Consider the following 19,831-nt stretch of genomic DNA (forward strand, 5'->3'; position numbering starts at 1 on the left):
TGTGAATGAAGTACAATATTTAAAACTCTTTTACTCAGAGCATTTTTTGCATAGTATCTGTGCTTTTAATTAATAAATCTGATATGCAGTTCTGCTACAGAATTATTAAAGAAGTTATTTCTTAATTATAATTAGTATTTATTTGTAATAAAATGAAAGCGGTTCAAATGATATTGGCAGATTGCTTACAGATACTAATAATTTGTTTCGATCGCGTTCACATAAGATGCTTAACGAATTATTTGATTTTTTTTCCCAGATGTTGCAATTGCGTACCAGCAAAAAATTTTTCCTTTATTTATATTTACTAAAATTATTAATAAACAACCATATAATAAATATTTTAAAATAAAAAGAAGAGAATAAATCCAATAGTTTATGAGCAGAATGTTTTAATGAATAAATAAACACTTTATAAAGTGGAAAAAGAACATGGATATGCCGAATGGCATACAGTGTATGAAAGAAATCAAATGATGCCCAGCATTTGGAAAATTGTATGAGCCATTATACTTATTAACACTGAATCCATTGTATCCTTCCTAAAATCAAGTAGATCCCTTCTTTCTTAATCTCCCAGCTGCAAACTTCTGTATGACTTTAAGGTGTAATAAATTAAGCTCTTTCTTCTAGCCACTGCACTGTTTGATCGAATACATCATCTGCAATCTCTTCAGGTTCATTAAGTAAACTGTGATAAGCTCCTGGATAAATCTATTAAAAGAGAAAAATGTACATATGTAAGCAGTGCAAATCTTTGAAACATAAAGCTGTAACACAAAATGCTTCCTCCACACGCAACTTTGTATGAAGATTTTTTGGTATTAATTGTCTAAAAGAAAATTCGAATGACTTCAAGAGTTGGTAATTTTGAAAGCTTAAAGTAATATATATATATATATATATATATATATATATATATTACTTTAAGCTTTCAAAATTACCAACTCTTGTATATATATATATGTGATGATAAAATTTAGTTTGGCAGTCAGGAACTTTTGAAGAATCACAAAAATCATTTGATATTCCAAATATATCTTTATTACTTGTAGCACTTCACAATGGGGGCCAGTCTGCACCTCACAATTTTGATGATGGCGCATTACATTTCAAACAAAAGCAGCAAAGCAAGAGACGTCCTTCAGCCAGCAAGCATGGGCAGAGAAAGAGGGTGGGGTAGAATTGCAACAATATTTATAGTAAAATTTTTCGTTAATCTGATTGGCTAAAACTTATAGGCAATGCAGTAGTTTCAAGATGGCATAATGTGGAATACGTTTTCAGATATGCCGCAGTTTAGAGAAAGTTATTACTAGAAACAAAGTACCGATTTGCATTTTTTTTATCTTACAGATATACATACATATATAGATAGATAGATATATTTTAATGTAGTAATGTAAAATGCTTTCAACCATTAATTTCATTCAGAAATTTAAATTCTTAATTTTGTTACTTTAAATTTTACTGTTTCGGTATAAGACAGAGCAATTAGAAGCGATAATCATAGTTAGATAAATAGCTACAAAGAGGCACAATATAATCTACTACTATGTGCACCTACTTTGGCGCGCAGTTCATGCAGAATAAAAAGATTCGATTCTTAAACAGCTAATAAAATCCCTAGCATAAAAACAGACCTCAGTTTCCACAATGGAATATTTACTTTCGTTTTGTTGTCATTTTTCATTTTGCATTTTTATTATATGTCTTTAGTAATTATTGTATGTCTTTAGTAATTTATTATCTATTTTGCTCTTCTTAAAAATACATTAATCTTGATATATATCTTAATACTTTCAGCTCTTTGTCAGCAGTAAGTTTTAGTGTGCTTTAGAAGTTTACTAGCATTATTTGAATTCTGCAAATATTTTATGATTGTGACCACGAGGACGCTATTGATAAGCGTGCTCCATCCTCCCTCTTTCCATTCTATAGTTTGGGATTTAGGTATGCATATTATGTGATGAAACTTTCCTTAATTTTAGAAAATGGAAGTTATTTAATATTCCTTCTCAGTTTGCAATATTCCTTCAAGGAAAGCAAAAAATAAATACATAAGCGTTAAAAAGTTATGACAAATATCAGAAATTTATCATCGAAAAATAAAAGATGCGTGATGGCCAACCAGGTAAAACATTAATTTTTTTCTCTTAGAAAGTTTTCCCCGAAAGTATCCGACCCTTCGGAGGATAGTCAGCCCTAGCGAGTTTTGCCACAAATGACTAACCGGTCAAAGTGCTTTCAAAAAACGAGGCAGTGGAAAAAACAAAAGGAAATAACCTATACCGTCTTTACATTTTCATATTTTTCTCTCACATGATTCAAATTTGAACCGGGAAAAAAAGTTTAAAAAATCAGAAAAAATTCATTGTAGGCTAGCATATACATTAGATTTCAGCATTTTTGCAAACAACCAGAACAATAAAAATATGCATTCTGTTACATTTTCAGTGTTGTTAATATCAGTAATGAATTGTTTACAAGTTTTTTTTTTTAACATCCATAGCATTAGTTTACTTAACAGAATTTTCTTGCGCTATATCCTATTATATATTATTAAGACATTTTTCGGGATCAATTCTCCGTCTAACAGCACTCTTCCTTTTTACTTCCTTGTACGAAGTAAAAAGGAAGTATTGTAATCGTGAAAAGTTTCAGGCAGCATATTTCAACGAAAATATCAATTTTGACCGCTATCGAATGCAATTTAAGGATGTTTTTGCGTGATATCTGTACGTAAGGACAGAATAAAATACCCTTTTCCTTCAAAAAAATTATAAAACTGCTTTAAAGTTAATTCTGAAGAGAATTTTTCGTGGCGTCTGTACGAACGTATGTACGTACGTGCGTACGTATCTCGCATAACTCAAAAACGAGTAGCCTCAGGATGTTGAAATTTTGTATATAGGACTGCTATAACATGTAGATGTGCACTTCGTATTTTGGTTGCAATCGGCCGCACCAAACATATATAAATATATTTATATATATATCCACTCTGTTACCCGGCTCAGTAATCTCAGTTTCTTTACTCTTATATGTTTGTAAATTGTACATTTTTTTTTCTTTAAAAATTATTGAATTATATTGTTTTTATCTTCTGGTTAAGAATTTTATGCCTTTAGTAAATGTGTGTGCAATATTTTTAGAATTATCAGCAATTTTAAAGTTGTTTAATTGCCGCTAAGCCTGTTTTTAATGGCGGCCATTGATGTTTACATATGAAACAGGAGACTAGTGGATTTGTTGCCAATCTAGAGAAACTTAGCTTCGCAACAACAAAGATAACGCATTCATTTATTATTATCAATTAAATCATGCTCAATTCTTTCTGGAATTTTTTCGAGGAAGTAAGTGTTTAAGATTTACTTTGTAATTTTTAATACAGATATTTTGAGTTTTTATGTATTTTTGCCTTCTCGCGAAGTGAGAACTGGATTCAATCGTCTGTGAAAAACTGTTTCTTTTTTGTTTTGTTTGCTTAATTTCTTTTATACATCATTCTAGCTTTATTATAATATTTGAATAGAACATGTGGCAACGATTAGATAATTCTATTCTTTAAATGATATACATTTTGTGCATTATGAGTTATAATATGAACGAAATATATAAGTTAACTGCTATATAATTATTGGATTATGTAACAGTTAACTTAATTTCCGTTATATCATTATTATATAAGTTAACTGTTATATAATTATTAATACTGTTAAGTGAATCTAGCGCCAGAGTGTCGCTATGGTAAACAAATACTAGAGTAAATTTTAAAGAATGCATTTATTCTATTGTGGTTTATGCGCTGTCGGCGAAGTAGATTTAATTCAATCCAATAAGTTTAAATGAAATGCAAGAAAAATGCGTATAATTTAATATTCCGTACAAGGAAGTCATGTGGTGTACACATCAGATTTTTTTTTAAAGTGTTATGCAGAAATGATTCAAAATAAAGCTTTCTGTAAGCCAGATAGATATTGTAATATAGTTTCCTCCCGGCTGTTGAAAGGGTATCGAGAAGTAGCAGAAATCAGGGAATCGAAAAGTAACACAAATGGAAGGAAAGCCATTGTTGCGAAGCAAAACAGTTTTTAGGCTTCTGATATAAGTTCCGTAATGGTATCTGTGAGATACGGAATGAACTGTCAATGGTAAAAGCAATTTTTATTTGCCTTGCAAGATGCATCAGTTCTTCCTAAAAGGCCATCAGCCTGTTTCCATGGCAATATCACTTTACTTTCTTCAAAAGAATAAAGGCTCGTTTCCACTACTGCGTACGAACGCGTTGCGTCAATTGAAGACACGCCTACGGCATCCGTACAAGCGTTTCCACTGCTGCGTATGCGTAAAATATTTTCATTTTCCGCCGCTAGGTGTTACTGTAATATTTTGGCGCAAGCAGTTCGCAAGTTACGACGACTGAATTTTTCCCGCTTAAGCGAGTATTGTTTGTTTTGGATTTGATATGGAATTTTAGATAAGTAAGGTTATAATGCATATTATGAACATCACGAATTCCATAGAAGCTGAACTAAATTTAAAAAAAAAAAAAAAATTGTGTTTCTAGAAGCCTTAAATATTATGAAATAATATATATATTATTAAAACTAAAATGTACTGTTAGTGAAAAAGTAAACAAATAAATAACATAAAATAAAAAAGTTAAAGGAATTAAAAAATAGTTGGTACTTTAAAAGTACAGAGCAACTGTAAGGAAAGGTTCACAATATTTAAGCAAAATTTGCTATGCTTGTATACCGCTGACTTCAGGGTCATAGCTGGATAATTTATTAGAAATCTCGTTTGTTTTAAAATGCACTATGGGCAGTTATATTTTATACATAATCCATAAAATATTATTTTTAATTTAAACATTTTTAATTCATATCTCTTTTTATACAAGAAGTTATAAAAACAAGATTTTTCTCTTTATATATACACACATTAGGTAAAGAAAATGGAAATATTTAATTAATTAATTCCTGCGCTTCTGCAGGAGAGGACTGAATTTAAAAGCAATTATTATAGTAATTTTTTGTTAAAAAAATGTTTAGGGCATTAATACTGTCTCATATTAATTGGAATGAAAGTTTAGAGTCGTAAACATCCCAAAGTCTGAGCACATGTATATACATTCACATAAAAGTGAAACGAAAATATATATATATATATCTGCAGGGTTTCAAAATAAATTAAATTTAAATAATTCTCTTGCGCCATTGCTGCAAGGAATGAAATTTGAATTTAACAAACATTTTCTATTCGTAAAAATTTAAAGTTAAATTAAATTTAAATGAAATTTAATGCAAACAAATAAAGGATTAATTATTGCTGCGAACTAATATACAATATCATTTAAATTCTGAGAGCATATGTAAATCAAGTGCAAGTATCAAAATCCATGAATAAATATATAATTCCAAAAATTTATTTATCCTATTATTCAGTTATGCATTTTTATAAGTTTTTTAGGATTAAATCTATCCTATTATTCATTTATGCATTTTTATAATTTTTTTAGGATTAATAAGCTATCCTATTATTCACTTACGCATTTTTATAATTTTTTTAGGATTAATAATTTATCCTATTATTCACTTATGCATTTTTATAATTTTTTTAGGATTAATAATCTATCCCATTATTCACTTATGCATTTTTATAAATTTTTTAAGGATTAATAAATTTTTGGAATTATATATTTATTCATGGATTTTGATACTTGCACAGCAATAATTAATCATTTCTTTGTTTGCATTAAATTTCATTTAAATTTAATTAACTTTAAGTTTGCTTTTTACGAATAGAGAATGTTTGTTAAATTCAAATATATATGTACAGGATATGCTTTAAATTAGTATTATATAATTTTCAAACTTTTTTGCGGGAAAAATTTAAATAAATAAGAGCATAAATAAAACAATATATTTAATGCATATAATAATAGAAATAAATTATAAAACACGAATATAGATCAAATTGGAATAAAAAGGTAAGAAAGTTGCAGACATGGTGCAAAAAGCGTATGGGATTCGAACTCACGACTCCAAAAAGTGGACATCGTTACCATCAGCTTTACCACTAAGCTAGGATTACACGTAAGTCGCATGCATATTTTGGGTTATATACATCATCAAGTAAATCAATTCTTAAAACTTAAGTTTTTTGGTCCTATTTCACTTTGCTATTGTCTGAAAAATTCACCAGAGTTTGTTCTTCAGCTTCTAGTACATTTTTTGGAAAAATCATTATCTTTTAAAGTGGCGTTCCGATTGAAGTTAAACGGGCTGCTAAAAATATATTTCATGTGCTTACAAATATATGTTATCCAAAAAGATATATTTATAAAGGGAAATACAAATTTAACATACTCTTCAATGAACTGGAGTATTTAAAAGGCTATCAAATTTAATTTATAATTAACGTTTTTAGTTTTTACCTGTTTCAAAAGAAAAAAATAGCAAATCTTTTAATCATATCTAATTTGCTATAGCAGTTTGATATAGTCAGACATTCATTTTCATTAAAGCTAAATGAGTATGCAGAACTAAAAAATGATTATCAGAACAAATTTTGCTATTTCATGGACTTGGAATGATAATTTTTGCCGCTGATTTTCTTGAATGAACAGGTACTGTAGTTGCAGTTATCTTGTTTTTCTTATCATTTTAAACTAAATTCAGCTGATTGCTGTCATTTTCAGCACGCAGATTTCTCGCTATAATGTTAATTCAGAAATAAGTATTTTTTAGCAAAACATTCTTTCCCTATTAGCGAGCGTTCATCGCTACTTCTGCCGCCATTAATTTTTAGTCACTGCACCTGATTGCTTCTTTTTCACCACGTGACCCCAACGCAACCGCAGACATACGGATAGAAGTTGAACATTGTTGAACTCCATCCGTATGTCATCCGTCACCGCACACCGACCGGATTGCAGATGTCAATCAAAGTGAATTCGCTCGCTGATTGGAGAAACGCATACGCACCGCAACGCATACGCAGTAGTGGAAACGGGCCTTTACTGAATACCTTTCTTTAGTATCAATATTTCCGTGTGATTTTTAAGGAATGTTTTTATGTGAACGAATGGCTAAATTCCTTGCATATGTTTCATTCAAATGTGATTATCTAACTTAATAATCTAATTTTTACTAAAATAAAAATTAAATACGGCTGTCTACTTGCATTATTTTTAAGCCCTCCCCCCCCCAAAAAAAAAGCTGCTTTTGAGCTCATTATTTTACGAACTTACATTTTCTTTGCTTGAAATTAGTAATAAGTTAATAGTATACGTGTGAAAGTAGTTAAAGTGCATGAAGTCATAACTAATTATATAATGCATTTCTCAGATGCATTTTTAATAATCAATTTATTCAGCTCTCTCGTATTTCCAGTTTAGAACGCAGCGTGAAGAATCGGTAAACCCGTGCAAGCTTTCCTATTTTACTGTATATAGAAACTGTATAGAAACTGCCATTCGTCTTATGATTTTAAATAAATTTGTATTAATTTTTATAACTGTCATTATAATTAATTAAATTAATTAAAGGTTAATAAAAAAAATAAAATTTAATTTTTAACATATAATATAACCGCCTATTATTATTAACACTTAGTATCAACATGTAAATGCAAATCATATTACATGTTGCAACTTGACGGATAGTTCCTGGATAGTCCATGGATAGATTTGGGACACCTGGATTGTACAGCCTCGCATTCGATATTTCTATATTAAATTTGCATTACCTATAGTCATTAAATTATAGAGATGTCGTAATAAAGAATGTTTAGGTTTCAGAGAGAAAGAATCGTTTCGGACTTGCACCTTCTATAACTTACATATACAGTCAAAAATAAAAAAAACTGTGGATTGCGGTTGAAAAATCAGCTTAAAGTGGTGCGTTGAAATTATTTTCAGTTCCCTGAAAAATTCAGCATTCTACTTTCTTTCTTTCCATCGAAAGTGGGGCCCCACCAGCAGCCGAGCGGTAAAGTCGCTGAACACGGGTAGTTGGGTCTGAGGTTCGAATCCAGCGAACGGGCTGGCTGCATGGGAATTTCCGTGTTTTTCCCATGTGTAACGTGTATACGAGTAAGTTACCCTTAGAAAGTCCTCCACGAAGGCATCCCTCCCCTTAGGCAGATAGCCATAGTGTGCTTTGCCATAATTAAATACAAAACAACACCACCACCATCGAAGGTGGGGCAGCCCATCCACAGAGGCAGTTAGCATGTCGGGCAGGTAGCCTAGCTGGCGGGATTAACTTTGTTACGAAAGTTCCTGGATTGCAGGCTTCCCAGGCCAATGTTTGGCGAAGGGGAAAGTAAACTGGTATGTTCCAGTTCATTCAAAAGTCCACATAACACACTTTGGTGCGTTTTGTGCTCAAGATGAGTGCTGTGGGTAATCTTGTTTTACACTCATGTCCATAAATTAAGTATAATGCAAAATCAGGCAAAGGAAGAGTTAGAAACAAAACAAATTTGACTTATTTGTAAAGCTTATTTATTAAACAAAAGGTAAAGAGCAAAAAAAGGTGCTATATGTTTGATATTATTAAAAAAATTAGCGATTTTTTCTCCCTGGAGCAAATTACAAAAAAAAAAAAAAAAAAAAAAAAAAAACCTGTTTACAAGAAACCAATATTACATGGTTGGTATGATTGTTAATACATTGTATGTCTCCCAGACGATGCAATACAGTCCGTACAACGCCTAGGCATGCTGAGTATCAAATTATCGATCTGATCTTGGGGGATATTACACCACTCAAAAAGCAATGCTCTCCGAAGTCCCGGTAGACATGTAGGAGGAGGTCGACGGGCTTCAACCCGTCGGCCAAGCATGTCCCACACGTGTTCTACTGGATTCAAGTCCGGTGAGAAGGCTGGCCAGTCCATACAGGTGATATCCTCCGATTGAAGGCATTCTCTTTCGCTGTTTGCACGGTGAGGACGGGCATTCTCATCCATAAACACAAATTGTGCACCCATAGCACCCCGAAACAAACGTACATGTTGTTCCAGAATGACGTCCCGATAGATTTGGCTTGTCATGGTTCCAATTTGAACATGCAGGTCAGTTCTGGAAATCAGAATAATTCCACCCCAAACGAGCACTCCTGCACCACCGTAACGGTGTCGTTCAATGATGTTTTCTCGGTGGTAACGGGTACCTGGAGCTCTCCATATGAAAGTCAGGCGAGAATCAGACTGCAAGCTAAACCTGGACTCGTCGGAAAACATCACACAAGCCCACTGTTGCGGTGTTCACAATGCATGCTCTCTACTCCAGGCTAACCGCAGGCGACAGTGCGTTGCAGTAAGTGGAACGCATCTGACAGGTCTACGAGCATATAGACCAATCTGCCCTAAGCGTCTGTACACGGTATGTCTTGAAATTGTCGTACCAGTGGATGAAGAGAGCTGACGAGACAGGTCTGAGGCTGTGCTCCGCCTGTTTCTTTTTGGCAGTAACTGCCAAATACCGGTCCTCATTTGGCGTTGTAACAGTGGGGCGACCTGTGCTGTAACGTCTACTCACATTACCATTATCTTGGAATCGTTGCCAAAGCCTGGAGAGGACACTCTGGGCAATTCCAAGTTCGTCTGATACTTCCAGTTGGGTACGCCCACATTCCAGACGGCCGATAATTCTACCACGTAAAAAATCATCCAAATGCGTCTTTTGTGTCATAACTATTCGTTGCACTGGAATGCTTATAAAGCGCCTGCGAACAATTTTACTTCTTCGCCTGTATTCGTTATATATCACTCTCTTACACTCTCGTCATTGTGACGTACCATCGGTGTCATCTGGTTACTTCTTGAAATTTGCATATGATTCTTGAAGATGTGTGTAGTGATTTTACAGGTGATATATTTATTTTAGTGTTCGATTTCCGAGTGACTCCGAATTATCCTTAATTTATGGACAGGAGTGTAGTATAGAACCAAGCACGCTAAACAGAAATACAGTGAGAAAAGAGAATTAGCAGATTCAACAATCATCCGCAGTGGACTTTACCATGGTTATGAAATGAGCTTATTGGGAAAATGCTGACCTCGAATATACCCATTCTTCTTTCTATTTATTTCATAAAAATGACTAAAGAAAAATCTTTCTTTAGCATTTCATTTAGAAATTTCGCAAAATAAGACCAGAACAATGTCCAATTATCCGTCTTTCCAACGAAGATTTCAAGTCGCATTAATACCAAAATGTAGAGGCAGCTGCTATGCAGGTTATCTGCATCTCCCACTGTAATATTATAAGGTATTTCTCCTACCATCTTAGCATGCCTTCGTGATGCAATGGTCAGTACACTCGGTGCGTATTCGAGAGGTTCGTGGTTCGAGTCCCGGCGAGGGCATTGCTCATTTGTCATCTCTCCTGCTTCGAAATAACCTAATGACTCTACAATATAATATTAAATTTTATGTGTAAAACACTGGAAATACATTAAAACTTTATTTTTGAATTATTTTATGACTGCGGTATGAACAATAAAACTTTAGGTAACCACCGTTTCCACTTATGAATGACATTCACCATAAATTTTACGCTGCTCCTGATTGTTAGCGATGTCTACAGCTAATTACAATTGGGGTACATAAGGGGTAACTAAGTGTTTATTATATATTTTTTGAGCATTTATAGTTTCCTATTAGTTTCATATCGAATGATTTTTGTATTACCAAAAAGAAAACATCAGAAAATAACCGAATATCTGAAACTGTATAATAATTCATTTTTAAGGTAGTGGAAGCTCAGTTAAGAAGCATTTAAAAACACTGAAATTTAATTGACGATGTTAAGCATGAGGTAAATTATACCAATATATGCCCATTTTGATTTGAAAGATTCATGTGGGAAAAGACAGCCAGTTAATTGAGTTTCCCGTCTAATTATTTACAAGCCAACGGTTCATTCATTTAATTAATCAGAGAAAATAATTCGAGACTATTTGTTGTAGAATGAATGCTTTCCTGGTATATTTTCTAAAAGGAAAGCTAACTTACTACTACTGTATTTTGAATTTGGGGACATTCTTCTCTTGAAATCGAAACCGGACAAAATTGTCAGTGTCTATCATAACATCATCCACTCAGATACTGAGGGAGGAGACATAAAACAAACGTCATTTCCTGTTCAAATTTAATATGGAAATTAACATCTACTTCAAAGGTAAAAAATCTCACATTTTAAACTTTCGTTTGATTTCTCCTATTGTAAAACGACTGTATTTTAATGTGTGACTATCTAATGGTAAACAAATTTAAACACCTTGTAGGGCTTATATTTATTTTAACTAACATTTATTTTAAGCTATCTTTCCTGTCAAGCCTTTACTTTCCCCTAGAATTGCCAATGCTAGAGTATGTAAATTGTAGTAGAGCGCGCAGTATATTCAAATTTAGCAGAAGTAAGTTGAGTTTAAATAGGAAGGAAAACGAGTTTGTAGGTGTGCTTCTTGAATCGCGAACGTGAAGGTTGCTAGGTAGAAATTTAAGAGCCGCGCGTTTCGGCCTGTGTGCCTATCTCGGCAGTTTTTACTAAATCTTTCAACTGCTTAATTAGTAAGCTCGCTGAATCTCAGCGGTATTTTAGAACGCGGTTAGGTTAGTTTAATATCTCAGAGCCTCGTGGATTGTGATCTCGCTATTTTATTCATGCAGTCATTATTGTTCAGTTTTACGTTCTGTTTCAGTTAACCGCCGGGTCGGCGTAGTTCGTGAGCGTCAAGTGGATGCAGCTGTTATTTTTATAGTTGAATAAAAAGGTCTTTAAACCCTTCTTACGTGTCTGTGTAAATTCAAATTTACACAGACCACAATTGCTGACAAGTTGGAGCCACACAATACTACAACCTTTTCACCTATATGGTAGAACAATTCTCCAACAAAATGACAATTAATGTCCACTCTGCTTTCAAAATAAGTTTAAAATTTATACAGGACTTTCAAAGGGAAATTGGTTTATAGGTTATATAGGAAAAAAACCAATATCGATACAAACACATTTCCTCATGTTAAAACTAATATATAACTAGGAATGCTCATTCACTTAGGCATTGACCTCCAAATTATAACAGGGTTATTAATTAAATGAATGAAAAATAATTATATACTGACATTTAGTTTTAATTTATCGATCAATAGCTCAATATTGTTGAATGATATTAATAAACTTCTAGAGAGGAAAATAGTGTGATCAGCATTCAGCATAAGATTATGCTTACGATTTTAGTTACCTTTTGTAACTAAAATTGTAAGCGACACGACTGATACTAAAAATGAATCTGGTTGATATTACTGTCAATTATATGCTCAGCATGTAGATACTAGTGTGATATTTTAAAACTCCGGAAAAATTTTCCGTTTGAGTGCTGGAATTTGAAATGGAATTTTATGTCCTTTTACATGTGGCCTACATCTCACCAGATAATTTTAATGCACCAGGAAAAATGATTGACAATAGGCAAAAATGATAAAATCTTATAAATCCTCTCATAAAATACTTATATTTAAACTGACCACTTTTGCTTAAGTGGCAAACTTAAATGACGAATGATACAGACAGAACAGGCTTTGTTTCTCGTAGCTACACCAGTTTCTTGCCATCAACTTCTCGTTTAAGAACGATAGAAAATAAAACGCTTACCAGTTTTTTAATTAATATTAGGCTATCATTCTTAGCTAAATTCTGAAATGAAATTTTACTATACTTTTGAAAAAGAGAGTGGTATTTTTTCCAACGGTATTTTTAATAGCTTAATATTTTGTTGTTGTTACTGCTGACGTTTCTTTAGATGAGATTTTTTTCCCGCTGTCCAAAGACTACTCAATGTGCTTTATCAAAAATCAGTAAATCTCATCCTCTTATTTCTTTTTATTCATTTGTTTAGTCCCAGCGCCAAGCTTTTAAGAATTTTTCTTCAGAAAAATATGAGTCGTCCTTGCAGTGTATCTATTTCATGTTAAATAGTTTTATCTTGAGTTCAAAGTGTAGTTTGTTTCGCAACTCCTTACGTTACTGTTTATTCTCCGCTAATTAATGTATGCATATGAAGAAGAAGTTTAAACAACTGACGAAAAGTCGATTGTGTAATTGCTTTGTCTTTGTTGGCTTACTTACCTCTCTATCAGAAAAAAAGGAGAGCATTTTTTATGCAATAGTGTTTTGACTTAGAATATCTGTTATTCTGTTAATCTCATACTTCGAGGAAATTGTACTAGTTCTGGGAGCTGCCGCATTTAGAGAAGAAAAAAATTATTAGACTTGAGAAGTATTCAGATTCAGAACCGTCGTTGAATAATTACTCTATAGGTGCAGGTCATAGTTAGTTCTTGTATAACTTCCATCGTTGGACCTTCAGTATGTAAAGCTCTCTGTAACCCTACAAATTGCAATCATTTATTTGTTCTGAAATGTAACCAAGAATGGCTAAACAATTTTAGTTATTTCAATCATTTATTTGTTCTGAAATGCAGCCAAAAATCTCTAAACCAATTTTAGTTATTTATTTGAAATTTTTAGTTTTTAATCTAGTTCACCTGCCAATCGCTATCAAACTGCATAAAACATTAGTTTCATAGCATAGTTACTAAGGGCAACAACATTTACATCCTCAATGATAGAAAAAAAAACTGTAGCAAACCTAGAAAAAGTATTTATCCTGGCTTGAATTTGCAACAAAAGCCTTTCAAGTTAGTAAAAGAAAGGCGTTAGAAGCTGTTTTTTATCCCAAAACACGTTTCTAAATTGGTCTGTAGTATGGAAATTGATTAAAAAATAGATATCACAGCAATGCATAAATACACACACACGCATAAAATAAATAAATAAATAAAAGAAGAGAGAGGGGGAAAAAAGAAAGAAAATTCCCCCTTTCCCCAAAACAGTGTTCTACTTAAACCTTAAGAGATTCCCCCTTCCTTCATCTGAGGAAAAAAAAAAAATTCTGTTGCAGTGTATCTTAACAACAATTTAGAGCAAATAAACATTAAATGGTAATACAGACATTTTTATTTCTACTCTTTCCGACGAAATGTCAGTTAAATCGTTTCGGACTAAATAGCTAAAACAAGTTTTTGCGATTTCTTATACAAATAACTTGACTCATAGACTAAAGCTTAACATTTCATTAGTGTTTAATATCCCTTTCACTCAGTTATCCTGACGTGATAGCAGAGTATTTAAAATTCGCATTAATTTATAATTATTGTTGTTTTTGCACTGTCTGTGAGGAAGAAAATGAAATTTCATCGAATAAAATATAAAATCCATTTTGAAAAAAAAAAAAAAAAAAAAAAAAAAGTTTTCAAATACTTTTTTTTACATTAAAGTAGCAGAAAAATCAAGAAAGATTTTTTTTTTTTCTTATAAAATCGAAATTTTAAGGTAACAGAAAAATCAAAGGTCTGCATGATAGATATTTAACCCCAAAGCGACCTATCTTAAGAAGTTTTCTTAGAGAATTCTTCCTTTCATCTGCAACTTCTATTCTATATCTAAACAAAAATTCCCTTGAAATTATTTTAAAAGATGGAACTCATATAAAAAAGCGGATACGAGCATGAAATACTGTCTTGCTTCATGTATTCCTTTTCTTAAAATAATACCTTATTGTATTTCCTGAATAATGAATTACCTTGCCTGATTATTATATGTGCACTTGCCTAATTAAAATATAAATTCACTATTTTATTGAAAATAGAAGCTCGGTGAAGAAATTCAGTTTTGTGAATTTTACAGGCGCATAGATAGGAAATATTTCTTTTTACAAAAAGTGACCTTCCTTTTAGCGAACTGGAGATATATCTAAGAGTATATTTGTTTTTCGGTGAAAGAAACATAACAAATTAACTGTTCCCTCACCGGGATTCTAATCTTCCAGTTTTGGGCTAAATATGCTATAGGCATTTATACCTAAGAGCATTCAGTTCATTATGATATAATTTATATACTAAAATTCAACGATACGAACGAAGTATAATAAATATAATCTATGATTTATATTGCTAATTATAATAATTGCGTGACACTGTACGATGTATATGTATGTAAAGTTAAAAAAAAATATGAATGCGAATACTAACTTTTATTTGCAATAGTGCCTTAACTCTTCCATTTAATTTAGGTATTTTCCCTTTCTGGTCTACATAAAAATAGTAATTGATCGTAATAATCCTCTCTAAACTGCGTTACTTCAAAAGTAATCTATGTCATATGATTTTTACATAAACCTCTGAGGCAGAAATCTTACATAAAGACTTCAGCCAGTAATAAATTTTGAAGCTTAAATATTATCAGTTACAATACATTAAAACTGAGACTAACTGGCTGCAAACCATGACATTTTTCTTTCTTCTTCTTATCGTATCTACATGACTTCAACATTTAGCTTCAACTATTGTCTAAATCATCATATATGTACAAAGGCAGATGGGGTTATCGGGAGTTCAGGAAGTTTCTCGAGGCGCTACTGGCCATAGTGACTCATCGTCACCTGATATGGATGATTTAAAATCGGATGAAACATTAATCATCATTGTAAAATTCGAATTATGCCTCAAAAAGCAATTAATCCATTGCAAGAAAAATATTTAGTGCACCTGCAACCCCCCCCCATACACAAACACACCAAAAGAAAGGGGGAAAACATAAACTAAAGGTGAGTGTACTAAGCCCATCTTCTTAACTCCGTTGTCATTAGCTCATCGCCAATTCATGATGGTTGGATCTAATTCCTTACTCCATAGCATAAAAGCAAAGAATTTGCATGTCTCAACAGTCCGAAGATTTTATAACAATGCCTTGTTATAAAGATGCTGGCACTTTTATGCAAGTCGATGACTATTCGCCAGAATAAAATCTTTCCCATGGGCGTTGCATTCTTCGTGATATAAAGCTGAACTCCCATGGAGGTAGGAAAGCGAGGAGGGGCCATTCCGCGCTAGAAGTGAAGCACTGCTTTGAAGCTTGGGTCACCAGACGGGGTGTTCTTTGTTTACATTCAGAAGCTCGCTTGACAAGATTCTGATAGTATTTCGACACACGACAGTTCCATAGAAATCGAAAAAGGGACACTCTCGCATGAAAGAAACATTCATAGTGTGATGGATAATAGCAATTTGTATAGTTTACTGACATTTACGCAAAAATCACATCTTGGTTATTTTTCGATAACTAACAACAGCGATTTTGATTATGAATTTGTTTTATAAAATTCTTAAGCTGTTGCACTACAAAAATATAGATTTTAAGAAAATTGCTAAAAGAGATCTGCCAAAATTTATTTTCTAGAAGATTTGAAAAGTTTGAAACTTGATGGCTAAATGTAAATATAAAATTATGTATGTTAAAATATTTGTAATTAGGCACATAGGTCAGATTAAGTTTTTATTAAATAGAGTAACGCATGCAAGGGCTATCTGCCTAAAGAGAGAGATGCCATCGTGGAGGAATTTTGAAGAAAAACTGATCTTTGAGTGGGTATTAAAAATAATACTTATAATTTTCATTCAAATTATATTCATATATATTTTTTATGTAAAACTTTCGGGTGTATGCTAAATTAGTGTAAATTACTTTACACGAAAACTATAGTGAATGCACAGAAATTAAAGATTTGCACATGCCGGAAATGATAAATAGGAAATATGTATGGGTATTTATGCATGTGCTTGCAAAAAGCATGTATCTGCCTTTGACAAAATACTTAAATATTCATTAAATTATTTATAAATGTATTTGAAATGCAGAATTTATTCACTTATAAACAACTGTGAAAGTACTGTGAAGAAATCTAATGATTAAATTTATCTAATTTATAATAATTATAAATGTTATCTAAATATATAATAACCTTAATATTGAATTGTAAACATAAATTGAAATCCTGTTGACAAATACGTTATAAAACTATTTAAGCAAGAATTGTTCGTATTGGAAAGCAATCTGTTAAAAGGTATTGTAAAGCAAATGCTACGAGATGCGCACTTAAGAACGTAATAAAGAGTTTTGGAATATGTATTGTTGAAATGAAGGGTAAAAAAAAAAAAAAAAAAAAAAAAAAAAATCTGATAAGTATAATTAAAAGAATTATTCCCTTTACATTTTATAATAACTCAGTTACAAGTTTTAAATAATACTTTAAAAAAAAATTATGTTATTCCCTTTCAGAAATGTTCAGAGAAAGGTCAAATACTATTTAATACCTATTTAATTATTAGGAATTAGCGAAATACTTATTTAAAGTATTTCGCTAATTCCTAATAATTCTCTAATTTAAAATGAACCGAATAGAGCATTAATTATAAATTGACTTACATTTTTCGATTTAAAAGAAGCCAAAAAATCATGTCATATTTAAGAAAGTATTTTAGGAAGAAGCTCTATAAATAGAAAAGAAATAATGCATAATTTTAATATTAATAATACAATAAACTTTGATCTTAATTTTTGTACCTTAACCGAATAAAATCGAATTACCTTAATTTTTTTTTCTAATGTAATTAACGAAAACTTGTGAAAATATTTCATTCAAATTAAACCATTCTGAGAAAACTGTCCTGTGAAAAGTATAGCATTTAATTCCGTTCAGAATGAAATGTTGTTTAAAAATATGTTGTTTTCACATACTTAGGACTCTGAAGTGTTGTAGAAAAAGAAAATATATACATTTATATGTATATTTGCGACGTAATTACAAAATATTTACACCCGAACGCTTCAAATCCCATAGAACTCAATGGTAAATGACCCAATGTTTTCGTCACCACGTAGGGATCGCCGGTGCTTCAGAGCAGGGTACGGAGAAACTTGTTTAGGGCGACTCCATCTTACTTCCTACCTCCATGTGAACTCCATAAGAGTGCCGCGTACTTTTGTGTCTTTATGTCGAGGCACTCTTGTGTCTTGGCGAAAAAAAAGAGCAATTTACAAAAAGGTGCCGCCAAGCATTTTGAAAATTAGCCGCGTCGGTCAGACTAACCCCCTCTACCACTGTACATGTGTGTGTAAGTGTAAAAGTTTAGATGTTGACACGTAGATGTGTAAATAAGTAGTTGCAATCATGGCCGATTCAGTACTTTTACTTTTACTCTTGACACAAGCTTGATTTTTTTGTAGAGAAACATTTTTGATGTACCACTGATAAAATGGCTCTAAGCGTTCTTAAGTGAGTGTTTAAATTTTTTAATATTTGAAGAACGTGCAATAGCAGACGACAAGCGACTTGAGAGAAACAAGAGAGAAAGAATGCGACGCGGCTGTGATGAAACTTTGGCTCAGAATGATTTAGCTTTAGTTTCACTTTGCTTTGATTAATTAATTTCAAGTTTCGGTTCCAAGTTTAAGAATTATTATTGGCTGAAGCGTTATGTAAGTATTTGCGTCCTTTACGTTATGCAAGATTCTCATGACATGGATTAAATTTGAAATGATACAATTTAGAGAACTTTATTACTAACAGCTACTATTATTTTTAGAATTGAAAGGGGAAATAACCAAATTAAAATTGAAAGTTAAGGGACTATTGCAAATTAAAGTGGGAATTTTTATTTATATTTTTATCTTACACATACTTGCACACTGATACACACTCATTAACATATATATTCATGAGCAAAGTATTTTCTTTTAGGAAAGTTTAATGTATAGGGTCAGTCCGTAAGTTCGTGAGCTTTAAGAGTATGCGTGGAATTCACTATGACGCATTTACTAAAACAATACAATTTTGAACCTGTTGAAACTTGTCATCGTTTGACTAACATATTATTCAGTTCATCACCAACTTTCGTAAATATCGAACGCATTTTAGTACCCATAGAAGATGAATGTAGATAATCAGTACAAACGTGCTGTCCTACATTTTTTTATTTTCGTGTGGTGAATCTGCCAGGTTTGCAGCGATAAAAATCAATAGTGTACATGGTGAACACACTATAAGTGTAAGGACTGCCCAGAAACGGTTTAAAAAATTTAAAGTTGGAAAAAGCAGCATCGATGGTGAACCCCGTTCAGGACATTTTGAACTGTTAGAACCAAATCAAAATGTAGAGACATTGGGATTTTTTGGAGGCCGGAGAGATGAAAAATTAGCAGCTGCCTTCGCCGGGAATCGAACCACGGACCTCTGGAATGCCGGCCCAGCGTGCAGAACCACTACACCACGAAGGCACGTTAGGAAAGTGTGAGAAATACCTTACATAACGATAAATTCAGAAGTTTATAGTGAACAACTTTGCCGTCTAAACTCAGAATTGTAAAAAGACCTCCACGGGGCATCCCTCCCTTTCCGTGTAATGCCTAAAGGCGGAGTACGTAATAAGCCAAAAAAAAAAACTCAATTGATCAAAAAAACGCCCACGATTGGTGAATATCAAGAAAGTGTTGTTTCATCATGATAACGCTAGACCGCATACGGCTCGAACAACGCTACAAAAAATTAGTGAATTTAATTGGAGCCTTTTGCCATATCCTGCTTACTCCCCAGATATTGCCCCAAGTGATTTTCACTTATTTCGTGCCTTACAAAATTTTTTCCTGGGAAAAGAATTAAATTATAAACAGGATGTACACAATGAACTTTCTAGTTTTTTTTGCATCAAAACCAGAGTCTTTCTACGGCAAGGCATAAAAAGGCTGCCTGTAAGATGGCGAGACATTGTAGATAACGGAGGAAAATATATAGTTGATTAAAATGTCAAATTGTGGTTTTTTTTTTTTTTTTTTTTTTTCATATATTATTTAAAAATTGACCAAAAAATTTATGGGAATTTATGGACTGACCCAGTATAAGGCATTGCAAGTTTAG

General features: G+C 32.3%; 1 protein-coding gene and 1 non-coding gene across 2 annotated transcripts in view; both read right to left on the minus strand.

The window, feature by feature from the left end:
• Positions 1-375: 375 nt before the first annotated feature.
• LOC118184523 (monoglyceride lipase-like) overlaps positions 376-19,831 on the minus strand; it is a 75,226-nt gene continuing 55,770 nt past the window's right edge. Inside the window, exon 7 of the mRNA XM_035354210.2 lies at positions 376-714. Coding sequence (XP_035210101.1) covers positions 616-714 — 99 coding nt within the window. The 3' untranslated portion in view covers positions 376-615. The remainder of the gene's footprint in view (positions 715-19,831) is intronic.
• Positions 19,121-19,194, minus strand: TRNAA-GGC (transfer RNA alanine (anticodon GGC)). Its single transcript has one exon. It is a non-coding gene; the product is annotated as a tRNA-Ala (tRNA).

The sequence above is a fragment of the Stegodyphus dumicola genome, chromosome X1 (assembly GCF_044657685.1).
Source record: "Stegodyphus dumicola isolate Sdum_Otavi_A_Nest chromosome X1, ASM4465768v1".
In the NCBI taxonomy this organism is placed as follows: Eukaryota; Metazoa; Arthropoda; class Arachnida; order Araneae; family Eresidae; genus Stegodyphus; species Stegodyphus dumicola.